This window comes from Aulonocara stuartgranti, assembly GCF_965226115.1.
Source record: "Aulonocara stuartgranti genome assembly, chromosome: 18".
NCBI classification, from domain to species: Eukaryota; Metazoa; Chordata; class Actinopteri; order Cichliformes; family Cichlidae; genus Aulonocara; species Aulonocara stuartgranti.
Genome location: NC_138954.1, coordinates 33125274 through 33150531, shown reverse-complemented (window position 1 = coordinate 33150531; position 25258 = coordinate 33125274). Strand labels below are relative to the sequence as shown.

Here is a 25258-nt window from a genome sequence, read left to right as displayed (position 1 = left end):
TTTATGACATCAGAAATAACCAAAGATTTTTCACATGAATGTATATTTCCATGTAGCATAATCCACTGTACAGAAACTACATGTTCAACTTGCTCAATGAAGTCTTTAATCTTGCCTTCTACATAATGAACATTTTTCACCTCTTTGGCTGGACCCATGTCGACTTCACTTGAAAAAATGGGATGTTTCTCATGCACGTTCTGACTACATTCATAAAGTTGGTTGTGCTTCACAAGAGATTTACAAATATTCTTAAAACTACTTTTCAGAGCCCACTGCTTGAAGAAACAATGTTTTGACTCAAAACGCATACACATATGCCTCACTGTAGGACCAAGAGCCTTAATCTGAGAAGGAAGATGCAGTAAATAATGCTGTTTAGGTATAATATTTTCATCTGGAAACAGTTGAAATGTTTTAAATGCTGCTCTATTAAAAGCTTCAATCTGGAGAGAGTTGAGACAGCAATAATAGGTGAAAACAGAATTTTTATGATCTCTAACATGTTACGTAGCATTTGTGTGTAATGATTTTCTCCAATTTTGTCCATAAGAAATGGAAGGATCTTCAACAAAACCAGCATCTGCCCAGCTGACTGTTTCAATTTATTGTCATTTGATGACAGCGTACTGACAGATATGGGGCAAGGCTTATCCCTCACATCAACAGGAGAATAAGGGAAACACAAAATTGCACTATTGAATGAATCTAAGTTCATTTGCCCTGAAAACACAAGATTCTTTAAAACACATTTGATTTCATATGGGGCAACGCCTTCAAGAATAACATGCATGATGTCTTGCGGGGTTTGATTGATTATATCAACGTGAGGAGATTCTGTTAACTTGCTTCTCCTGTTTATACCATACGTTATTTTTAGTTTGTCTTTCAGAAAGTCCGTACTTGCCTTCTCAATGTCATTACATTGCCTGTTATGACTGGCCATGGTCCTTTTAACAAAAAAATCTTCATTAAATTTTTCCTGCATGTCTTCAAAGTGGCATTCGCAGTGCCTGCATTTACTGTAGGCAAAACCCACTCCTTCCTTAAATCCAGCCACTTCATGCTGAGCTAGAGTGTCTCCACACACAGATATGAGTGCCCCATGAATTGTCCTCTCACCACTTGCAGTGACAACTTGGACACCATCACACAGCTCAATTAAGTCACGGTTAATCCTCTCAAATATCTCATCTATACCACAACGGGAAAGATCTTTTGATTTTACCATGGCAAGCAGACGAATAGCAGGAAGTCTTGATCTGTACTTAGGGCTGATGTTACCTAAGGTGTAATAAATCAATAACAGCTTGTTCTTGTTTGCCCGAGATCCAAGAGGATTGCATAGTTCAATTTCATCTGTATATAAAATCAACTGTAATGCTGTAGGGACTTTAATAAACAGTGGGTGCCACTTAAAAATGTCTCCATCAATGAAATCATGAAGAAAGCCATCCTTGCATGGCTTTGGCCTCTCATCAATCATTGCAAGCATTCTTGGATGTGATAGCAGTTCCTCCAAACTTTTCACCAACGGTATGTAATGAAAACAATGGTCTTTAATGGCAAGAACTCTGGAGTCTCCACGCTTCGAATAACAGACTGTTTGTTTTGTGACAATAATCTCTGGTTCAACTGGTTTTAACAGTTCTTTGATGGTCTTGTCCTGCAAATGGGTGGAAGCAATTTGAGTGAAAGGGTCAACAAACTGGTCAAATACCCCCACTCCATCACTCTTTAGTTGATCCAGGTCCCCAGAATGTCTCTCAATCATGTCACTCATTTGTTGTTTTAGGTGCTCCAATAATACGGCCTGATATTGCTGGATTCCACTCACGATGTGGTTAACAGCTCTCTGTGGAAGAGGAAAAAACAAAGGAAAATCCTTAATTACAAAATTCATATGAGAACACAGTCAACATGCAAACTCACAGAGACACAATTTTTGAAAAATGAAACCTTCAGTTACATAAAGTTAGTGAGATGCAATGAGCAAAATAAGTTACCCCCACCACCCAATTTTTTTTGTAAAGAATAATATTGCCTTATGCAACGTTAAAACCTTGTTTTCACTTAATTATAATGCATTTTGAGGAATCGGATCATAGGTGGAAATGCAAATTGAAAATTTGTGTTGTGTGTATTATGTTGTCTCTATTCTTAGCTCATGCTAAGGAAATATAGTGATAGGCAGATTTTGGATGCAACATACATGTCTATTTCCATATATAGTGGGGGAGTGAGATCTGAGTGGTCACCCATGAATTACATGGAGACACATTCGAATGTCAGGTGTTTCACTCGCATACCTATAGCTGTCCATTTATGATCAGATCATTCAAGATGCCAGGTCTGAACAGTGCCCAAGTTATAGCTTGAGCACTGTTAAGCATAAGTTAAGCATATTGCTTTTAGGTTCTCTAACAATGAAATACAATTCAATGGAAAATTAATGGCATAAATTACCTGTGTCAGTCGATGGGTTTCCTTGGCTTGAAGAAGAAATGCAGTTGCATGGTTATAAATGTCAAGATTCAGGTGACCCTCTCCATCTTCTTGAAATCCACTCTGAAACAGAATAACAAAAACATATCTATTAAAACAGAAATAAATAATTGCATTGATAGGTAGAAATCACCAAACAATATTGCATTCATTAGTTAGCTAGATTCATGCCCATAAGGTACAAGGTAGATGTATTTTTACTGACTGATGTCTTTAATTTGAGCTTTTAAAATGACAACTAAAATGACAAACAAAGCAGTACTTGATAATAGATTAATAAGACTAGCAAAGCACATGGAGAGTTCAGTACAGTATAGTTTAAATTCCTTGATCATGCCTGATCACCCCCAAAATTGAATTACTTGTTTATTGGCCCATTTGTGACATTTCCTGAAAATTTAAAATCTGTCCATAACTTTGAGTTATTTTGCTAACAGTCAGACAAATGCCACCAAAAACATAACCTCCTGAGTTACTAAGAAAAAAAGGTAAAGAAAAGAAAAACAAAAGATAGTTTTAGAAAAAAAAGTAACAGTTAATGTTGTCAGTAGTCTTACTGTTACTTCAGAAATGCAAATAGTTATTTATAACTGATTACTCATTTAAAAAATATACAAAATAACTTACTGATTGGTTTGTATGAAAGTAATTAGTTATGTCAGTTATTTACTGTCGGACAAGTTACTGACAATTTGAAATATGTTATATTTAGTAGTTTCACCTTTAAAAAAAAAAAGACCAATACTGACAATAAAAGTAATATTGACTTTAATGCTCTTATTAATGTGAAGATGAGTATTTTTTTGTGTGTTTAAATTTTTTTTTGACAGTAACTCTGAACAAATCATGTAATTTTGGTTTGCTTTGCCTAATAGTCATTCTCTTAGGCTACGTCCACACGTACTCGGGTATTTTTGAAAACGCAGATTTTTCTATGCGTTTGCACCTTTCGTCCACACGTAAACGCCGTTTTTGGTCACTGAAAACGGAGATTTTTAAAAACTCCGGCCAGGGTGGATATTTTCTAAAACTCCGTTTTTGCATTTACATGTGGACAGAAAAATGGAGAAAACGCAGTGTCAAAGGTGTGCTCATTTTTTGACGTCACACTGTGCGCCACGTTATTATTTCGGTGAAATGAATTTCTACAATACTGTTACTTCTACTCTCTGCACTGTTTAAATGCTTACATATACACACAGTTACTGTCCCTCCACACATACCACTTGCTTCTGCTTCTATGCCCCAGCTTTGTTTACTTTTTCCCACCGAGGCTTCTAGACTTCTGATTGGCCAACATTTCTGCACGGTTAGGAATATATCGCCACCTGTTGCTTTGGCATGTTCATAGCAGTGTTTTCCTTCATTTCTGCCTTTACGTGTGGACGGGATTATTTTTTAAAACGAAAACGGAAAATCTCCGTTTTCAAAAATACCCGTGTACGTGTGCACATGGCTTAAATTGACCTTGAACACATATGTAAACATGATAGCGACCTATTCAGTTAGCTGACTGGCTTTTACCAGCTGATTTCAACACGTATTTCAACAATATATCAACTTTTTTTAAACTAATAGGACTTTCTGCAAAGTTTGGATGCATTCACCGGAGCGAACGAACGGATGACTGGGAAAAAAAAAAGTCTGACAAGACTGCAGCTTTGCGTTTCTGCCACAGCTCTCATTTACGTTTCAGGTGAGTTACTTAATTTAGCGAAACAACTAGTTCGACACTCATCACTGTTAAAATAAAAGTACAACATGAGTCTGTCAAAAACAACACATTTAATGGACGTACTTGGATCTGCCAAAGTAAATGCTAACATTATGTTACAGCTTCTGCAGCTCGTTTCTCTGGCTTTTGTTAAAATAACTTACCGTTAGTGCGGGGATGCTTGAGCCCTCGTCAGTTACTGAAGAACTGGCGTTAGTTTGGTTGATTGGGGCCGTCCTTTCACCTGCTCCAGGTAAACCGTGGCGGGTTGATCCATCCTCCTCATCCGCTTCCACTCCGAGAAGGTGACGCGCGTGTGTCCGCTTTACGTGATAGTAGAAAGAGTTATATACTCTGTACTCACTCGGACAGCCATCAATTCCACACACCACGCGAAAGTCAGGGCTGCGGCTGTGCATGGTATTAATGTGACTCAAAAGTTGTCTCAGACTCAATGCTACAAACACGTAGCATATAAAGCAACGCCAGGTCATGTTGGAAGCTAGTATGTTTCATTCGGTAGCGCGGGCTGCAGTTGTGCCGTAAAATAACTCGTTACCATGGTTAAACGCGCCTGCTAAATTGTCGTAAATGTGGGGGATAAAGTAAATTATTTTTTTTATTAACCTATAATAATTAACGTTATTTTGCAATGCACAAAGACAGTTGTTTAGTTTAAAAACCAATCAATCATCCTTTTAGGATTTTTGGGCCAAAGAAATGTCAGGCAAATTGAAGACGAACTTCGTTTCTGGCTGTCGTGAATGATCTGGTGGACATCTTAAGTTCATGTAGACACGTGCCTGCCACTACTGTCCCAGAGTTCTTTGCATTCGCGTTTCATTGGAAGTAAGTTAAAATGTATTATACAGTGCTCATTTTTTGTACATATTACACTCCTTTCGAAAGTTCTAAATGTTTTGGTGTGTTTATATTGTGTAACGTTGCAGCGGAACAGTGACTGGACGAGGCAAGCTAACGCCAAAAAAGCTAACTAGTGTGCTAAGTAGGCTAACAGCATGGAAGGACTGGATGAGGTCACAGTGTCGGTTTTAAAGGGTAATGTATGCAAATTTATTTTTAAACAGATTAAATGGACTTATGTTTTACATAGGTGTATGAACACGGAAGTGTGCAAATTACATTATTTTATAAATAATGTCGTTGATGATGTTTAAGTAATTTTTTTACCTTCCATTTCATGTGATCATTTCCTCATTTTAGGAACATTTGTAGTTATTTGTTTTACTTATGCAAGTGTATTTATTCATCCTTAGAGGTGGATAATTCTCAGTAACATTTACCAATTTACATTTAATTGATTAACTTTTGGGGAAAAAAAGTACTTAAGAGTAGTTTTACTGCACTATAGTTTACACTTTTACTTGAGTAGATTTGTAAAGAAGTAACTGTACTCCACTACATTCCAAAAAGCTCAGTTCCTTTAATAATATCTAAAGCTGGATAAAAATTCAGTGTCCAATATATAAAAAATGAGGTCAACAATGCTACTAAAGTAGTGTGACAATTTGTCTGTAAACAGAATTTTTCCACAGCAGTTAGCCCAGCAGATATATATATTTTTAATTTAATTAAGTAATTTTTTTGAGGAGAATACTTTTTTCTTCTACTTCATTTTATTTTGAAGTAACACTACTTTTACTTAAGTACAGTCTTTTTAGCATGTTGATCATTAGCTCTATACAAAAAACAGTAGCAGACAATGAGGTATCCACATTTCTATACTAAACTAGTTAGCAATAGCAACACAATTTTAATGAAGTGTCAACTTTCATAGTCTCATCTCTCATGCAGTTTCCTTTGTAGGGCATAATTTCATCTTGCTATGTTTTTCTTCCAATGTGTTCATAGCTGCAAACATCAGCGAGGGAATGATGGGCACCCTGTCTCGTGAAGACTTGCAGGATCTTTTCCCAGGCCCAGAGAACTTTTTACGGAGAAAAGCTGTCTGGCGTGCCTGTCAGGATGTACTGGAGGTCAGTTTCTCAGTCACTCACCACCACTTAAAATTGGCATCGTCGTGTTTTTGTCCGATTACAACTAGTTTAACCGCGGGCAGAGTTGAATGGCTCTTCACTATTCCCCCCTCTCCCCACACACACACACACACACACACACACACACACACACACACACACAAAAAAAAAATTGCGTTTTGCTTTTATTCATTATTATTTATTTTATAGGAATCTGGCCAAGATGACTCAAAATCTTCAACCAGGTCCTCCATTAATGAGTCACCCAAGCAACAGACATCCACTACTGTAAATGCAACTGCTTCAAAATGCACAAGTTCTGAAAAGGTTGCGAAGTTATTCTATCCAGAATATGTATTGCACACTGACACTGAGCTTGAGCAAGTCCGCCAACAATACTTTGAGTTGTCAAAGAAAGGTGAAGAGCGCAGCTGCAAAATGTCAAAGGAGCTCAGATGTCGGCTCATCCGAAACACCATGACTAGTATGATTGCAATCCTGAGGGCAAAAGGGGATGGAGAATCGCATAGATACCCATCAAAACCAGAAATTACAGCAATGGCAAAGAGAATAGTGCAGTACTACCCTATGCTACAGGACCAAGGCATCAAGAATACATGGGTAAGTGAAATGCATCCACTTCAATACCAAAGTGTTTCACGTTGGACATTTTAGTAGTGGTTGGAAAAATGTATTAAATGTCCTATACAGGTTACTGTGTACACACAGCTAAACAAAAGACTGCAAAATGTGAGATCCCCCCAAAAAGCCACTCCAGATGGGAGACATTCAAAGAGGTAAGGCTGCAACTAATTAATTATAAATTTAACTATGATAATTCTGTTATTCATTTTCCTCATTAATTGATAAGTTGTTTAGTCAGTACGATGTTTGAAAGTTGTGAAAGTTTTTCCCCAAAAGTCTTCTTTTGTCCACAACCTGACAATTTTAATTTCAACGATAGAGGACAAACAAAAAAGCTAAAATCATGTTTGGGCATTTTATTAAGGAAAGAAAGAAGTGATCCAATGTGATCAATCAAGTATTTGGTGACCTGCTTTTAGTTTCCTCACCTGTTTTAGCATGAAAGGAAGAAGCACTTTGTGTTACACTTTGTATATATGAAAATGGCTATACAATAAAGATATGAATTGATTGAGTTTATAGTTGATAACTAATTGATTAACTGACTAATCTTCGCAGCTCTGCCAAGAGGCGATGTCTTGATCAGCCAAGTGACGTAGAAGAAATGGATTCAAGTGACTCAACAATCATTCTGGATCTGTCCACAGAAGGGAGGAGCAGCCCAGAGTCGGCCAGTAAAACAAGTGAGTTAGAAGGTGAGTTTCAACTTTACATTTACAAACTGTGTGGTCATCATAAAAAAATAAAACAAATATACCTGCATGTTGAGTCAAGATGGCAGTCCTGACATGACAGAAGTAAAAGGCTTTAAAATGGGCATCAGAAAATGATAACTACATCACATTTTTCCTGTTTTATCATCAGTTTGTTAACATTTCTGTGGAAATTAATGTTAATAAAGTATTGGTATTAATAAAAGCCAGTATATTATAAATTTAAAGAGCTGGGTACTGTGGTGTGTTTATAGTATAAGTCTGTGCAACATCACTGTCTCTAACCACTCAGTATATCATGTAAAGTAATGTTTTTAAAAAACAATGTGCCTCACTAGAGGCTTTTTTTTTTCTCTTTTTAGCTGTTTTTTAATTTAGGTTCCAAACTAATTTTTAAAGTGTATTACCCTGACACAAAATATCTCTTTGCTATGTCTTTAAGGAAAAAGGAAAGCACAAAACCTACTTAAGGAGAACCCTCTACCCTGCCAAGTCCTAATAGTGAGTCCATCCAACTGCCGCTGTGTGTGTGTGTGGGCAGTTCTTTATAGGGGTGCACTTGTGTGCCTACATATAATTGTATATGATTGCATGACCATATGTAAATTGGCATTTACATGGTAAATATTTTGAAAAATGAATAAGTATTTAATAGTTAAGTTCAGAGCTGTATTTTTTTTTTTTTTTTAAGATTTAACTCCATTAAAGTATAGTCTGTGGACACTTGTAATTTTAATGACATAATTAATGACAGATTTTTTTTTTAAAGTGAGAGACATTGTTTATGTAATTTTGTGTCTTGCAGCAAACAAGCCTGCAGATATCAACAGTCCAGACACCCACTGTCCAGCAACCTTGGCCAAACACTACAAGACCCTACAAACTTTGTTTAAAAGAAAAAACCCAAACCAGCAGGATGTCTCTCAGCTCCTGGATTTGGAATTTTCAGCCAGAAGAGCATTCATTGATTCAAATACTATTCGCGAGGAGGACAGACACAAAAAGGTTCTAGAAGCATATCCTTGCTTCAAGGACATTGGACATGTAAGTCATTGTTGAATCCATGTGATTCAAGCCAAACAATGTTTATCATACCAACTTCTTGCTCCTCAGTGATGCATTGACATGTTTGTATTGGTATGCTGAATATTTTATAGGTGATGGAGGAGCTTCATCGCATTTTGGATAAAGAAAATGCCAACTTCATCAATGAACTGAAGGGAAGATGGCAAGATTTCTGCCAGAAAGTGCAGTTTTTTGGTGTATGGAAAAAGACGCTGAAGCCCCCAATGGGAATGGATAAAGGTAAGCAATGATGTTTTGGTGTTATTGGTCATCAGAGTATAGTTTGGATCTTTACGGACTACTGCTTTAACATGCTTAAAGTAATGTCACTGAGGACAGGAGGAGGAGAATTTGAAATTTTAAAGGCCTAATCCCCCACCCCCCCTCTCCTTCTTGAAGGAGCTGAAAGCCGCACCTTTACTAGTTATGCGCAGGGAAAACAGACTCAACGCTACAAAAGGTCACTGGCCAAAAATTTGTTGTTGTTGTTTTGTTTTTTTTGATCTTGAGGATTTTGTTTAAGTGTGGTAATGAGATGATGATTCTTTCTTCTGTATAGCTGAACAGGCTCTTGAGATCCTACATGTGCTGCCATCACTGTTCCCATCCACCTCTGCTCCTCCAAAGAGGGCACGTGATGCGAGTGAGGCTCTGGTGCATGTCCTTGAGGTGAGTTGTGTAAAATGTAGCAGTTGTTTTTTGTTTTTGTTCTTTTTGGGACAACAGTATTAAAAAAATGCTTCTTCTGATGAGTGCCAAAGTATTTTATATTCACATATTATATGTTCTAAGCCTTCAAAAGGCACCTAAAACACATTTTTGGAATGAGGGTTCTCACAGGTTAGATCTGTGACCAGTAAATACAAACATGGATGCATTACGTGGTAGCACATTTTTATCACCTCAATGATACCTAATTAAATGTAGCCTTGGTTTTCTGTTTTTCAGGAAGGCTAGACAGATGTGAACAGTAATTCCATCGAGAATAATTAAAAGTAGCAATTTCAGATGTGTTTTCTCAGAACCTCAACTTTTGTTGTAATTTAGCTTTAGTTATGTGTTTGAAACAAAAGTGCATCATCCTTACAAAAGTATGTCCGTGTTATGTGTTAAAGGACCAAGAAGACCCTAATACCTATCTGATGAAACGTCCTCTCTCCTGCCCAGTCCTGATTGTGAGTCCATCCAACTGCATCCTAGCGGTAGGAGATGTGCCAATAACCACGTTTCCAAAAGACTTGGTTACCGAGGGTGCTTTATACCTTATGGCCTACTATTACACCCTTCACCTTACATACCCATACTCTGCTTTCCGTCATACAGACGGAGGTTCTCTTGGACAAAATCCATGAGAGAGATCTCACATCATCTTACAAGAAGAGCATGGCTGAGTGGACTGCTTTTATTGGCCAGTAAAGCCAATATGGTCAGATGGACTATAGGAAAGCACTTCCTCTCTCCTTCCACGGCTACTACAGTCCATGTTGGTTGTGATTGATTTTCGTTTGGCCAGGTTAGTCCAGTGTTATAATTAAGGGTGCACAATAATATTGGCTAACATGCCGGCATTTTGTGTTTGGTTTGTGCAGTGCAGACAGCCTCGCTTTTAGTTAATTTTAAGATTTATTTTTTTTTATTTTATTTTTTTTAATGTTGAGTTTAGACAGAGGACTATTCAGAAAATAGGCTCTACTGTGAAAGAGTAAATTGACTAAGCTGAGACTGACTAGTTTGGTATAAAAGTAAGAATTGCTTTATTGTGTATTGGCTAGTACAACTGTAAAATATTAGATATAGCTGAAAAATCAAATACTGTGCATCCTTAATGATAATTTTATGGTATTGTTTGAAGAATGTGGTCAAATGTTCATGTTAAAAGCACTTTGTAATAATAAACGTTACAGGTTGAGGAGTTTTAGCCTAGCAGTGTTTGTCTGTACTTTGCCTGTGCAATGCACATATGTTACAGGTGTGTTTAGTGTTAGATTGGGCAGGGGAAAAAGTCACTGCAAAATGGCTTTCTTTTATGTAGTCCCCTCTGTTTATGGGGTTTTATCAATAAAGTTGTTGCTTTTGAAGTCTATAGTTCTCTTTTTTTTTTTTTGTCTTATAAGCAGTAGGTAAAAGTCTTGAATATGGGGTAAATTCACTAGAAATAGAGAATTATTACAAAAAAGATTGCCTAATACTAGTAAAAGAATGCTAACTTTAGTACATTTTGTCTCGAAATGCCAATTTCTAATCTTATTTCAAGTAAGGTGTTGGACTTAAATCTAGATGGGTGTCACGTTTTTAGAACTGAAAACAAGTTATATACACTGAAAACAATGAGGATGATGTTGGGAGGTTTATAGAAAAAATGCTTTTTTTGAGGCGAAAATACTACTTTTGAGCACCACAAACTTATTATGAGACACAAAAACTTCACAACACTAGTAAAATATAGCTAAGAATGAGTTTTTCCAGCTAATTTCAAGATCTCGTAAGGCTTGATTCACTGTCTTATTTCAAGAAATCTTGTCAAGAGAATTTTCACTTGTTCCATTGGCAGATTTTTTCACTTATTTCAAGCAAAAAATAACTTGTATTAAGTTTTTTTTTTCTTGTTTTTGGAGGGCCATTTTTTCCAGTGCATCGTCCCTGTACCCAAATCCTCCACCATCTCCTCATTGAACGACTGGCGACCTGTAGCCCTGACCCCCATCGTAAGCAAATGCTTCGAGAAGCTGGTCAGGGACTTCATCTGCTCTGCACTACCCGACTCACTGGACCCTCTACAGTTTGCATACCGCCACAACAGGTCCACTGATGATGCCATAGCCCTGACACTACACACTGCCCTGTCACACCTGGAGAAGAGAGACACGTATGTGAGAATGCTGTTTGTAGATTACAGCTCAGCATTCAATACCATCGTTCCCTCGAAGCTGGACAGGAAACTGCAGGATCTAGGACTGAGCAGCTCCCTCTGCAGCTGGATCCTTAGCTTCCTGTCTGACAGACGCCAGGTGGTCAGACTGGGCAGCATCACCTCATCCCCCATCACACTGAACACTGGTGCTCCACAGGGGTGTGTACTGAGCCCTCTCCTGTACTCACTCTACACCTACGACTGCACAGCCACTAACAGCTCCAACATCATTGTGAAGTTTGCGGACGACACTACAGTGGTGGGTCTTATCACCAACGGTGATGAGACGGCTTACAGGGAGGAGGTCAGCGCCCTGACCCACTGGTGTCAAGACAACCATCTCACCCTCAATGTCGCAAAGACAAAGGAGTTGATAGTGGACTTCCGGAGGTGCAGAGAAGTACACACCCCCATCACCATCAACGGCGCTGCTGTGGAGAGAGTGAGCAGCTTCCGGTTCCTTGGAATACATCTGGCTGAGGATCTTACGTGGTCAGTACACACAAACAAAACAGTGAAGAAGGCGCAGCAGCGCCTCTTCTTTCTCAGGAGACTGAAAAGATTCGGCATGAGCCCCCGCATCCTCAGGACCTTCTATCACTGTGCCATTGAGAGCATCCTCACTGGATGCATCACCACCTAGTATGGCAACAGCACCGCCTACAACTGCAAAGCTCTCCAGCGAGTAGTGCGGTGCTCTGAACGGATAATTGGAGGTGAGCTTCCCTCCCTCCAAGACATCTACAGGAAGCGCTGCCTGAGGAAAGCGGGGAGGATCATCAAGGACTCCAGTCACCCCAGCCATAAACTGTTCAGACTGCTTCCATCAGGAAGGAGGTTCTGCAGCATCCGGTCCCGTACCAGCAGACTGAGAGACAGCTTCTTCCATCAGGCCATCAGACTGCTGAACACGTCATAGACACCTCAGCTTCACTACTGGAACTTTAACATTATGCACTCCATACTGTATATAAATGCCACTTGTTTTGCACATATTCAACTCTGTATATTTTATTATTATTATTATTATTATTTTATTTTTTTTACTATTTAATTTGTAAAAATGTGTATACACACACACACACACACACACACACACACACACACACACACGTAGGAAAATATTTAGTATACACATCCAGAAATGCATACACTATTATATATTGTACATATATTTATTAGTTTCAGGTTGGCCATTCTTGTTTTTTGCTCGTTTGTGTTGTTGTGTTTGCACATCTCTGTTGCTTGTGGGGCTCGCACACAAGAATTTCACTCGCATGTGCTGTGCCAGTGTGCCTGCACATGTGATGTGACAATAAAAGTGATTTGATTTGATTTGGAAGACTCTTTGTCTTTATGTCTCACACAGCTTCATGTTTCTGTCGCAAAAGCATCTTTAACTACTACCAGTTATTTTGACTCTTCATATTCAAGAGTCTCATAAGTAAAGTAAGTAAAAACTCAACTGAAATCTTTTAACATGAGAGTCCTAACAGAGAAAAGAATAAGGGATTACATTTCAGCTTACTGGCTAGTCTTCATTAGCTCCATGAAATCAGTTTACAATCCACATTTACAACTGAATGACCTGACAACCATACATTAAAATCCCCGTATTCCCCATAATATCATACTGTATTCTAACAGAACACTCAGCTCTCAGCAGATCTGTTGACTTATTTGTCGTTTAAAGCGCTTCGAGTGCTGCAGGAGAGTAGAAAAGCGCTATATTAGAATCAGTCCATTTACTTATTTGTGGTACCTAAACTTACCAAAATAGAACAGGAGGCAGAGCTTGTGCTGAACTTGTGCCACATAATAAAATGGGAATGACATGTAAATTCAGTTATATAAAACAAATGAAATGTATATTTATATAACATTTACATGAAAATAAATAGAATTCAGAAATGAACAAACTCTGGATAAAACCCTTTGAATTGTAACCAAAATCCAGTGTCTGAAAACTAAAAACAAAACTCACAAAATCAAGAAAACTTGACAAGTGGAGAAATGTGAGACTTTCACTTGACAGAAACTGAGACTTGTGTACTTTGTGTCTTTGTATTACAGTTTTTATGATTGCTGGCTGGAGCCATTATTTCCATTTAAAATTCTTATTAGGAATTTGCACATCAAGTCCTCTTTACTGCCACCATTTAAAGTATGGTTCACAGTGCACATCCTCACCCTGTTTATGGATTACTTTGGAAACCAATGCCTCTGAAATAGACTATTACGCTAATTGCTAGCATGACCCAGTACAGTGCACAAATCTATTATCTAAATATATTACGCTTGCTCTACTGCTATACAAGCTATCAAATAATTTATACCATAAAGAACTTAACCGAGCAGCAAACACAATGGTAATGCATAGCAGAAATAAAAAGTGAGGATGAACTGAAAGCACCCAGTCCATTAACAAACATTCCATAATTAATCAAAGTCCACAGTGTTTGGTGCAGCGGAGGACTGATTGTTGCAGGGAGAAATCACAATATGCAAATAATAAAGAGGATTAGGCGTGATCAAAAGAATAAGCCCAGGACTCATTGATGAAAACAGTAAAGTAAAACACTCAGTAGGACAGGAACAAGGACTGGGAAAGCATGGGGAGGCTACACAGCAGTGCACTGGCAAAACACGAAAGTGCTAGAAACACCCAGCGCTATCAGCACTAAATCTACTTAAAGCCATGTGTGGAGAGCTTTATATAAACACAGGCTAACCACATTCCACACTAGAGCATTACGCTGATAAGTGGCTGAGACGTAGCTGCAAGCCAGATTTTCCTGCTGATCACAGGCTTTTGCACAGCTTGCCAAACTTCAGGGGCATGTATCACCTTACACAATTTTAGCACCTGCACATCATGGGACCTCACTGATTCAAGGCTTCAAATTCTGTATACGTATATATAAGTTCTATCTTTGCACACATTTCATGTTTCAACATAAAGAGAAAAAAGCAGAGAACCAAAGGGTAAAAGGGAAGAGTAATTTTTACACATAAGCTAGTAATTAGGAGAGTTAGCAGCCTGCAAAGAGCAGTTGCAGACTGTCCCGCGGCACTGGAGCAGCTTTGCCAAGCCAGAGAAAATTTACTTAGGTGATGTCTTCAGGGTTATACAGGTTGATTTTTACATAATTAGCATTATTGCTACGAGTTTTTACTTATTTAGGCTGTTAATCAGCCACAGAAGGTTGAACACATAAATTACTGCATTGAGGATATCAAACACAACTGGATTTGTTGAATAGGTCTTCAGCAAGTGCCAAGCTATAATAAACAGCATGCTTTAAGTATGTGAATGGATTCCATGCCATATATCAGACATCAACTACACAAATACAACAAGACAATCACATTGCTGTTCTGTTGTCGGGTCTTTGGCACCTTGAGGTGACGGATTTGGCAACAGATAAACAAAACAGGACTGAATTGAATTATTTTTTGCTAAATGGAAAAAACAGATTGTAACATTAAGTGTGGGTCTATCCATTTAACGATACACTTATATGTTCTGTTTCAGAACATATGAGTGTATATTCTGGCACATCAATCTCTGAATGTGGGGCAAACACAAATAAATGATTCGTCTCTGTTTCCTGCACAAATCCAGTTTTTTATTTTCATTTAATTTGGAGGCTGTTTACTTTTCAGTTAGATTTGTAACGCTCTGTTTTATTTGTTGCTTGAAAAAGTTTTTATTTATTTATTTATTTTATTTTTTGGAGGGTATGCCCCAGGGCAGCTGTGGCTACAACTGTAGCTGCCTCCACCAGTGTGTGAATGTGAGCGTGAATGAATAATGGAATTGTAAAGCGCTTTGGGTGCCTTGAAAAGCGCTATATCAATCCAATCCATTATTAGTAGTAGTAGTAGTAAGTAATATAAAATACAAATAAAAATGTCATATTCTTATGTGCAAGGATAATGGATAGGGTTAATCACTGATAATGATTTTAAAGGGTTAATTAGTCCCAGTAAAGAGTAAAGTTCTTCTTCTATCACTGGAAGGATTTCATATGTATGCCTGAAAGGCTCTCTCTATAAACACTTACCTGCCTTAAACTATTCATTGAATGAGCTGACGCCATTGATATTTTGTGCACACTCTGTACACGCATAAGATTACAATACAGCACTTCACCTTGTGCTCTGTGAGTGTGCGCCTTCTTCGTCGGACAGCCCATTACACTGATTGCTGGCAAAGGACGCTCTTGCAAGCTTGATAATAGCCACAACCCCTATACAGATTTTAACCTGTTTATAAACCAAAAACACTTCATGCTTTCACCATGACTCAGCTGTGTGCGTGTGCGTGTGCGCTTGCCTGCATTTGTGCGTTTGTAATTGTTTGGCCTGACAGTAACTGATGCCCTCATGTCACAGTGAAGAGGGACTTCCCTCGGCTCATAAATAAGATTTAAGAGTCCCGACTGGTTTTAACCTAAATGCAAATCATGTGCCAGAGTGTGACAGGGCACTTTTTAAAAAGGGGGCTCTCTGTCCCTGGGGACTAGTTTGCCATGAGAGCTGGATTAATGAGACCACCACAGTATTCCCTCTAACCATACACAGTGCCACCCAGCAGAGACGAGGCAGGAGAACAAAAGAAAAAGGAAAAATGGAAGAAAGAAAAAAGAGGAAACGGAGTAGGGAGGCAGGCTGAGACAGAAAATTGGAGAGGAGATGAAGGGAGTGGAGGAGAGGAAGAAAAGTAGCCACCTACCAGCATCAAAATGAATCAAAGTAATCTGATTAGGCTGCATTATTAGTTTACCTCCTCTGAATGCAGATTTGCAGTACCATTTAGTTTAAAGGAGTTTTAGTGCCTTTAGAATTTAATTTAAGTAGCCCTTATCTTAAGCATTTTGAAAGCAGTAACTTTCATGCCAGCATAAACAAATGGATAGCAGCACCACAGAGAATTACAACACGAAGCATTTTAACATTCCCTTGGTTACTGACAGAGCACAGACCACCCAATGTTATTACCGACAATTCAGAGTGTGCTTTGGGGCTGTCACAGATCTCCCTTACATGTGTATCGTTAGCACGTTGAGTGTATTGCATTAAATTCAGTAAAATCTCACTCCACCTCAGGTCGCAATGATTTCTGCTTATTCAAGCACAACTGATGGAATTAGAAAATTCTTAAGGGTTTTTGCATTATATCACCTGTTAGTTATAAAGTCCAGATCAAAAGTTTGAGACCACTTGAAAAATGGCACAAAATCTTTTTTTCTTCTTTTACAAGGTTTCAAGTAGAGTTTCAACATGAAACGAGAAGAAATGGGAGTCAGACATTTTTCAAGTGGTCTTCAACTTTTGATCTGGACTGTATAACATACAGGTGATATAATACAAACCATCTCATTGTTATAAAACATATTTTGATCTGGGGGACTGCACTTTGTTTTCCCAATAAAGTAAACACAGATGTAAAAGAGCTACTAAAAGATGTGACTCGGGCATTAATTGGAATAAACTGTTCATATGAATCTTTTATCCCTGATGCATGTCTGTTTGAATGCATTTTAAGATTCCCTTGGTTACTGAAAGAGCACAGACCACCCCAATGTTATTACCGACAATTCAGAGTGTGCTTTGGGGCTGTCACAGATCTCCCTTACATGTGTATCGTTAGCACGTCGAGTGTATTGCATCAAATTCAGTAAAATCTCACTCCACCTCAGGTCGCAATGATTTCTGCTTATTCAAGCACAACTGATGGAATTAGAAAATTCTTAAGGGTTTTTAAGAATTAAAAAATGAATTTGATATCAAGATTAATGAGACGTGACAGAAGCAAACAAATTTCAGTAAAGCAGTCTGTCTGGTGCAGTTCAAGGAACATGCGGGGAACCTTTTTTCAGCAATATAACACTGTCAGTTTTTAGCACCCAGCAGGGAGGTTTTGTTCTGTTCCAGGCAATAACGTCGCAGCGAAGTGTCAGAGGTGGAATAAAATCATTCATCTTATTGGAGGATGCTTCTGGATAAGATGAGGGGCTGAGTGTTAAACTGGAGCTGCAATAGAGTCGCAGGGGCCCTCCGGGACTTTTGAGGCTAGAGCTGCTGCTAACTGCATTACCAGTCTGTCATTGTAGCTACTGCTGTGACAATAATATATTATCTGGTCAGTTTATCACTGTTGCAAAACAATTTGATCTACTTTGTAGCATTCAACTATGCACATAGTTGATTTGTCCAGATTATAGAGTTTCTGTCTCTAATATAATAAGAGGAAGGTTCTGAAATCATCTGCAGGCAGTGTTGCATACTGCAATCTTTCAAAACAACTCCTGTTATATTTATTATTTGTAGGTGGCAATGTGGACATTTTTAAAGTGGGATCAAATATTTGTTTTCATACTAACCAAACAATGAATTTAATTAATAAAAAAACAGGAAGAGTAGAAAAGGCTTGCTCTTTGCCAGTTAAAAATGAGGATCTTATAATAACTGGTATGGAGTTAATTCATAAAACATGGTACATGCTGCTGTTTTAGGTACTGGACATACTGCACATTGACAGCATGAGGCATCATGGTGCACTCAAAGTCACATTCTGATTTAAAGATTCAGGCTTCGGGCAGCCCAGAGAAGCTTCAGTTCGTCATATCCTGAAAACTACAACCATTGTTTATTAATAGCAACACCGTGATATTTGATTCGACTTATATCTCATATTCTAAACTAGGTACAGGTAACTAAACCTTCCTGTGTGCGTAAATAATTTATACCTATCGGACATCTACAGTATGGGTAATTAATTGCTCTGTTCTAACTGTGCACCTTGGTTTGACTATAATCACCCACAACCAAATCTGACAACCACAGACATTCACTGTTGTCTCCAAAATGCACTCTTCTGATTATTTTCAAATAATAAGTTAATGTGCTTTGAACATTTTATGACCCAGTTCTCAAAGACCACATTTTCTTTTTCTTTCAAATATGAAGGACCTATATATAATATAACCTCCGCACACTGTCCTGCTTAGCATTATTTTTGTTCTGTTACAACGTTTTGGTCTGTGCGCCCTTGGTGAGGTACAGAGAAGGACCTCCAATTCATAGGGTTAAAACTGAAACATCACTAAGGGCTACGTCTCTATTGGCAAATCAAATGGATCACTGTGATAAAAGAAAAAGCAATTAAAAGCAGAGAAAAAGTAGTAATACTAGTAATAATATGTAATAATAATATGTAACAACAGTCCATTATCCTGTACATGCATGGACAATGCATACAAGCATGGAGATTAGGATTTTGGTTGCCTTTTGAAAAAAGACAAAATAATCTCAGTGAGAAACAACAACCACAGTCCATTCATGGCAGCAATTCATATATACATAATAGCCATGGGCACCGGTTTACCTCAGTGTGTGAGCAGGCAACCATAAACTCCGGTTTGAGTCCGACCCTTTGCAGAGTGTCTTTTTTTTTTTTTTTTTTTGTGTCCCGTTTGGATCTTTAGCCATCAGAATTGTTGTCTTAAGGCCAAGAAAGATGCTAAGCGGATTTATTTTACCACGTGGATCATCATGGCCTTGCCATATTGGTCCATTTGATTGACCTTTATTATAATTATGAATTTATTTTATTTTCAGTTGCTACAAACGGGACAGACATGACTGGGGGATAGGACAGGGAGAAAGCGTGTCTTCCCCTCTCTTTCTCCCTGATTTCCTGTCCATCTCTACTTACTATCCAATAAAAAAAGGCAAAACCAAAATACAGTGGCCCCTCGCTATAATGCGGTTCACCTCTCGCGGCCTCGCAATTTCGCGGATTTCGTGTTTTGAAATTTTGCATACTTTTTTTTTCTTTTTTTTTTCTTTTACAGCGAATGGTGTTCTGCGTCCTGATTGGCTGTAGACCATTGTCAGCCAATCTCCTCTGTGCTATGTCTCCTGTACAAATTTACATAAATCTTCGATTGCTAGCAGTGTGACTCTGAAATTGGTTTCATTTTATAATACCGGATTTTTCTACAACGGTTTGAACTTGAGGGTGTTTAAACAGAAGAGAAATATATGTACACACACATCTATCTATCTATCTGCCTGTCTGTCTGTCTGTCTGTCTGTCTGTGTGTGTGTGTGTGTGTGTGTGTAACACCCACATCCACAGCACTATTTAAAAAAGGGTTAAAAACAAAATCCCAAATCTCACTGAAAAATGCAGCTTGTGTCTCAGATGACTCTCCCCAAGGTCACAATGCCACAAGTGTATTCTCTCTCTCTAAACTGTGTTCCACTGAGACCATGATAACAATCATCGCAGAGTTCGGCACCAGAGGGCACGGCGATAAGCAGAAATTACTTTGGAGCTGTTGATTCTGAATTCCCCAAACTTAGCAGTAATAAACGACTGCTAAAGAGAGCACGAGCTGACAGAGAAAGGGTCTGAAGGAGAGACACAGCGTTAATTTCCCGATCATTATTCCAGTATGAACACATGGAGGTTGTCCTTCATGCCTGTCCTCTAGCTGCACCAAAGAGGGGCTGATTTCTCAGGAGGCCTTGAAGTATCCACTTTACAAAGTAAACAGAGCTTTTTAGCCTCGCCAGAATGTTAGAAGACGGCTTTCACATGATAATACATTTAAGTTTTAAAACGTTAGTGGGTTTAAAGTTATCTGAATATGTTTTATAACAATGAGATGGTTTGCATTATATCACCTCAGGGCTCGCAAAATTTCAAAGTCCCTGGTAGCCCTTCGGGCAGGGACTCTTCAGTTTTTGGTAGCCCAAAATAAATTTAAGTAGCCTGAATAAAAAAGAGAGCAATTTTTTGATTGATGTTTTGTTTCCGTTACAATATTATACATTAAAGTATAATATTGTAACGGAAACAAAACATTAATCAAAAAATTGTTGAAACACAAATTATAACATTGTATAAAAATTACAATCATCAACTCAAATACTTGGTTCTAATTGAACAGAAATTTCTATGAACTTGTAAGAACTGTGTAGAACATGAATCAGTCTGTGTCAGATCCTGAATTTGAAATTTCCACTGAAGTCAGGGGTAAGAGGCAAGTGGAACCAAGATCTAGGCCATTTGCTTTTTGAAGTTTGCAAAGACTGCTAAATTGTGCCAGTGATAGTTCACTCTTTGCAACATAGTTCTAAACAGATTTTTCAGGTTTATTTTTAGTATGTTATTTGCAATTAGTGTTTGTTCTGGGAAAGATGCACATTCTGCACCACATCTCTGTGCGTTCATCATTTGTTTGAAGCCAGCTCACCTCCTGCAACCACTTTTCCGAGAACACGTGCTTCTTTTGTGGTTCGGACTCCTGACATTTCTTTGGAGGTGGAGGAGCACCAAAGTAATTGCTTAAAAGAACAGAATTTGATCAAAAACCAAAGAATTTGCATGAAAACAACAGAATTTGAACGGAATTTGAATGAAAACAACAGAATTTGAATGAAATTAGAATGAAAACAACGGAATTTGAGAACAAACAGTAGAATTTGAATGAAAACAATGGAATTAGAATGTATAGAACAGAGTTTGAATGAAAGCAACAGAATTTGAAAACAAACCACGGAATTTGAATGAAAACAACAGAATTTGAATGAAATTAGAATGAAAACAACGGAATTTGAAAACAAACAGTAGAATTTGAATGAAAACAACAGAATTTGAATGAAATTAGAATGAAAACAACGGAATTTGAAAACAAACAGTAGAATTTGAATGAAAACAACAGAATTTGAAAACAAACAACGGAATTAGAATGAAAACAACGGAATTTGAAAACAAACAGTAGAATTTGAATGAAAACAACAGAATTTTAATGAAATTAGAATGAAAACAACGGAATTTGAAAACAAACAGTAGAATTTGAATGAAAACAACGGAATTTGAAAACAAACAACGGAATTAGAATGAAAACAACGGAATTTGAGAATAAACAGTAGAATTTGAATGAAAACAATGGAATTAGAATGTATAGAACAGAGTTTGAATGAAAGCAACAGAATTCTAGAAAAAGTAGAATTTGAATAAAAAGAGTAGAATTAGAATGAAAACAAAAGCATTTGAATGAAAACAACGGAATTTGAATGAAAACAACAGAATTTGAGAACAAACAGTAGAATTTGAATGAAAACAACGGAATTTGAATGAAAACAACAGAATTTGAGAACAAACAGTAGAATTTGAATGAAAACAACAGAATTTGAATGAAAACAACAGAATTTGAGAACAAACAGTAGAATTTGAATGAAAACAACAGAATTTGAATGAAAACAACAGAATTTGAGAACAAACAGTAGAATTTGAATGAAAACAATGGAATTAGAATGTATAGAACAGAGTTTGAATGTAAGCAACAGAATAAAAAAAACAAACAATGGCATTTGAATGAAAACAAAAGAATTTGAATTAAAGGAGCTTCTTCGACATCTTTAAGAGTTCTAAACAAATGTCTGTCCTCGTCCTGAAAATCTTATGCAAGCACGCGTTGCAACTTCTTATCTTGTGCGTGTTTTTTATTTTGACAGCGAATGCGCACCTGCGGACCACTTATGTGCAGCCCTGGTTATTTAGCTCGTCATATTGCAGCCACAGAAATTCTTTTGTCCATGAAACCATAAAGCTGCACTTTCTTTTTGCCTCATAGTCTGATTTGTCATAACTTCTCCGTTTTGTGGTAAGCTTTTCTTTGGCTGTCACTTCTTCACCCTGACCTGTCTTATTTGGCTCAGCAGAACTAAAATATACATCCTGCTGCTTTTACACACGCACTCACATAACGCTCAGTGATTCTCTGCGATCAACCTCTCACATGTTTAAGCTGCGGGAGATTTCACTTGTCATGTTTGCATAGTAAGCTAACGATTAATAAGACAATGTCAGAGGAATTGGTGCACAAATTATCATCACTCACAGATCAGTGCTGTCGCTCTCTATACACAGTTCGCGCGATTGCAAAGTGAAAGCAAAAAAACAAGCGCAAATTCAAACGCGATTTCAATATGTCACATATTGACAGTGGCTCACCGATGCCAATGACATAATTACCCAGCTACATTTCTGAAAGAATGCAAAAGCATTGACATATATTTTTCCTTCCTATGACAGCCTGACGGGCAGGGCAGAGATAGATTTTGGTAGCCCGACTGGAAAAATCGCTAGCCCCGGGACGTCAGGGTTTTGAGAGCCCTGCATCTGTTAGTTATACAGTCTCGATCAAAAGTTTGAGACCACTTGAAAAATGACACAAAATCATATTTTTTTCTTTTACAAGGTTTCGAGTAGAGTAAATGGGAGTCAGCCATTTTTCAAGTGGTCTTCAACTTTTGATCTGGACTGTACAACATACAGGTGATATAGTTCATATGAATCTTTTATCCCTGATGCATGTCTGTTTGAATGCATCGACTGAATGGAAACCATAGAAACCAAACTTAAATAGATCATAAAAACTGTCACTGCAAAAAGGCCAAAGCATAAAAAAAAATACTTAGCTCTCATATTTCAGATTGTACTTGACAATACATAGAATATGACAAAGTGGGGAATCATAGAGTATTTTTTTCTGTTACTTAAAAACCAGAGGCTGTCAAAAAGAGAAAACAAAAGTTAGTCTCCTCACGATGATTAAAGTATCCATAAAAACACTCTGAACAAATGAGACAACAAAAGATTTCATTTTGGACAACAGCGAAGCACAAAATCTTCAACAACACAGGGATGTCACCATCAAGGGAAAGTACCAAAAACGTGTGGGGGCGTGATAGCGGTCGCTTACAACTGCCAAGAAAAAAAGAAATAAAATAAAAGTTTCAGTGAGTTAAAACTCAAGATGAAAGACTTTGGAACACTCTATTAAATCTTTACGGAGTTGGAACTGTTTTATTTTGTTCTCTTATTTTTATTACACTTTCTCTGTCTACTTAAAAAAATGAAGAGGCAACCTTCAAAACAGAAAAATGAAGCCAATTAAGACATGGTGAAACCTGCAGTTCCTCTTTGTGCCACTTGATACTGGCTTCTAAAAGGGGAGATGGATTATGCTTGGCTGAGCTCAACCAGACACATGGGCCGGTCTCCTTGTGGGACGTCCACTCGCCATAGGGTTAGGTGACGTGTGGATTGTGCAGTGGTCGGAAGCCGAGGCCCCGGTGGTCCGGTGGCCGTTTGATAAATCTGGCTACAGGGACACGGCGTGTCAGAAAACAAATCCATTTATACTGAACTAATTCTATTTGCTTTGAGCTAATTAAGATTAGACTAAGTGAGAGCTGACTGAGATTAAAACAGAGATGGAAAGATTGGGGGGGTCAAAGATGATATATTTCAGTGACTGGGAAATACCTGCAGCTCCCACACACGTAACATTTCCGTCCACTGCTTTGAATGCACAGACTAGTCTGCGGTAAGAAATGTTGTTATCTTTTTCCTTCTAAGAGTTTATTAATGTTGAATTAATACTGAGAATTATATATGGCAGTTATTAGAACTTTTTTAGAACACATCAGCTTTTAATGGCTTAAATGGTTTTACGTGATTATATAATAAAGCTCAAACAGTTCCCGAATGTTCTTGCCATTTTCACTTTCAGTAAAATATATATAAGTCAGTATGCCTGTTATGTTTTCACATCTAAAATATAAAACATGATAGTAGATGTTTTTCTTCAAAAGTGAGTTCTGGAAAACCTAAAATAAATACACTCTCCCTGCTCTTGAAACATTCATTAAGGATTAATCACCATTCATTAATTTCAGACAGGCTATTTAAACATTGTACATTGATCTGTAGATCTGAGCAAAACGTGTTAGAACTGCAGTACACTGTGCTTCTCTTTCCTTTCAGACATAAAGTACAGCAATCAGGACTGTAAAACCAGCAAGCAGAGGGCATAGTTAAACTAGTTAACGATTTTAAGCCAGAATGCTTTGATTTTTGCAAAGCAAACAGCACAGTGTCTGGGATCGATTGGTGCTGACTGTCCAAAAGGCCTCCAGGAAACACTTTGATAGTTTATTATTATTACATTTTCATTAGTTTCAAAAGGTGGTTTAATAATATTAAAGGAACGTTGAACAGGAAAACTGAAATTTTATTGTTTTGCCATACCACTGACATCTGCAAATTACTAATCTCAGTGTACTTATTACAAGAAACAAACACCCAACTTTCCAGTTCCGGGGTGCCACCTAAAGGAGTGCACACACCTTAAGCGCTTCATCTAAGAGCCACTAGAGGTCCCTTTGTTTTCATGTATTGCATCCTCATTTGCTAAAGCACATAATGTTCAAAAGGAGAAGAATTGCAACCCAAGCAACCCACTCCCACTTTTGGCAAGTCTTAAAAACAAACAGTATGGAGCTAAAGTAGGAGCGCTACTCTATAGCTGGAGAGTAGCGGCCCAGGTTTGAGTCTGACCCACAGCCATTCGTTGCAAGTCTTCACACTTTCCTGTCTGTTGTCAGGCAGAAAACTAATCATAAAAAAATAAACATGCAGCACAGTGAGTCCTCTGGAAGATGCACAGAAAGATCATCTACACTCGCATGCAGATTCTTTCTCATGCTCGTACCAAGCTGCTAGCTAGCTTACAAGACTGCACACAGCCAAAGTAGTTAGGGATTTATTTGAGCATTACTTTTTTAACATCTTCCATACACAGTCAATTTGGTAGTTGTTCATTTGGAATTCTATTAGCTG

The 25258-nt window shown here is 37.8% G+C and overlaps 2 protein-coding genes and 1 long non-coding RNA gene across 13 annotated transcripts in view; 1 reads left to right on the top strand and 2 right to left on the bottom strand.

Moving 5' to 3' along the window:
- astn1 (astrotactin 1) overlaps positions 1 to 25258 on the bottom strand; it is a 488070-nt gene that overhangs the window by 362802 nt on the left and 100010 nt on the right. The window lies entirely within an intron of this gene.
- LOC309694291 lies at positions 794 to 4463 on the bottom strand. Its single transcript, XR_014272842.1, has 3 exons — positions 4384 to 4463; positions 2467 to 2568; positions 794 to 1855 (listed from the first exon to the last, which is right to left on the bottom strand). It is a non-coding gene; the product is annotated as an uncharacterized lncRNA (long non-coding RNA).
- Positions 4772 to 11459, top strand: LOC309694285 (uncharacterized protein). 5 transcript variants are annotated; one of them, XM_082514239.1, is made up of 12 exons: positions 4775 to 5068; positions 5170 to 5278; positions 6092 to 6216; positions 6427 to 6837; positions 6928 to 7013; positions 7420 to 7556; positions 8017 to 8075; positions 8380 to 8618; positions 8732 to 8879; positions 9039 to 9099; positions 9199 to 9308; positions 9755 to 11455. In XM_082514239.1, the coding sequence occupies exons 2-8, from the start codon at positions 5239 to 5241 to the stop codon at positions 8584 to 8586; spliced, it is 1065 nt and encodes a 354-aa protein (XP_082370365.1). In that variant the 5' UTR covers positions 4775 to 5068; positions 5170 to 5238; the 3' UTR covers positions 8587 to 8618; positions 8732 to 8879; positions 9039 to 9099; positions 9199 to 9308; positions 9755 to 11455. The 5 variants fall into 5 exon arrangements, with proteins under 5 accessions (XP_082370367.1, XP_082370365.1, XP_082370368.1 ...); XM_082514241.1 differs by having other exon boundaries at positions 4772 to 5068; positions 7420 to 7544; positions 9039 to 9308; positions 9755 to 11459; XM_082514242.1 differs by having other exon boundaries at positions 7509 to 7556; positions 9039 to 9308; positions 9755 to 11458.

Coding starts and splice junctions, on each gene's coding strand:
- LOC309694285 (XM_082514238.1), top strand. CDS start 5,239: ATGGAAGGACTGGATGAGGTCACAGTGTCGGTTTTAAAGG. Junction 7,557..8,016: donor TAAAACAAGTGAGTTAGAAG/GTGAGTTTCAAC, acceptor TATGTCTTTAAG/GAAAAAGGAAAGCACAAAAC. Junction 8,076..8,379: donor TACCCTGCCAAGTCCTAATA/GTGAGTCCATCC, acceptor TGTGTCTTGCAG/CAAACAAGCCTGCAGATATC.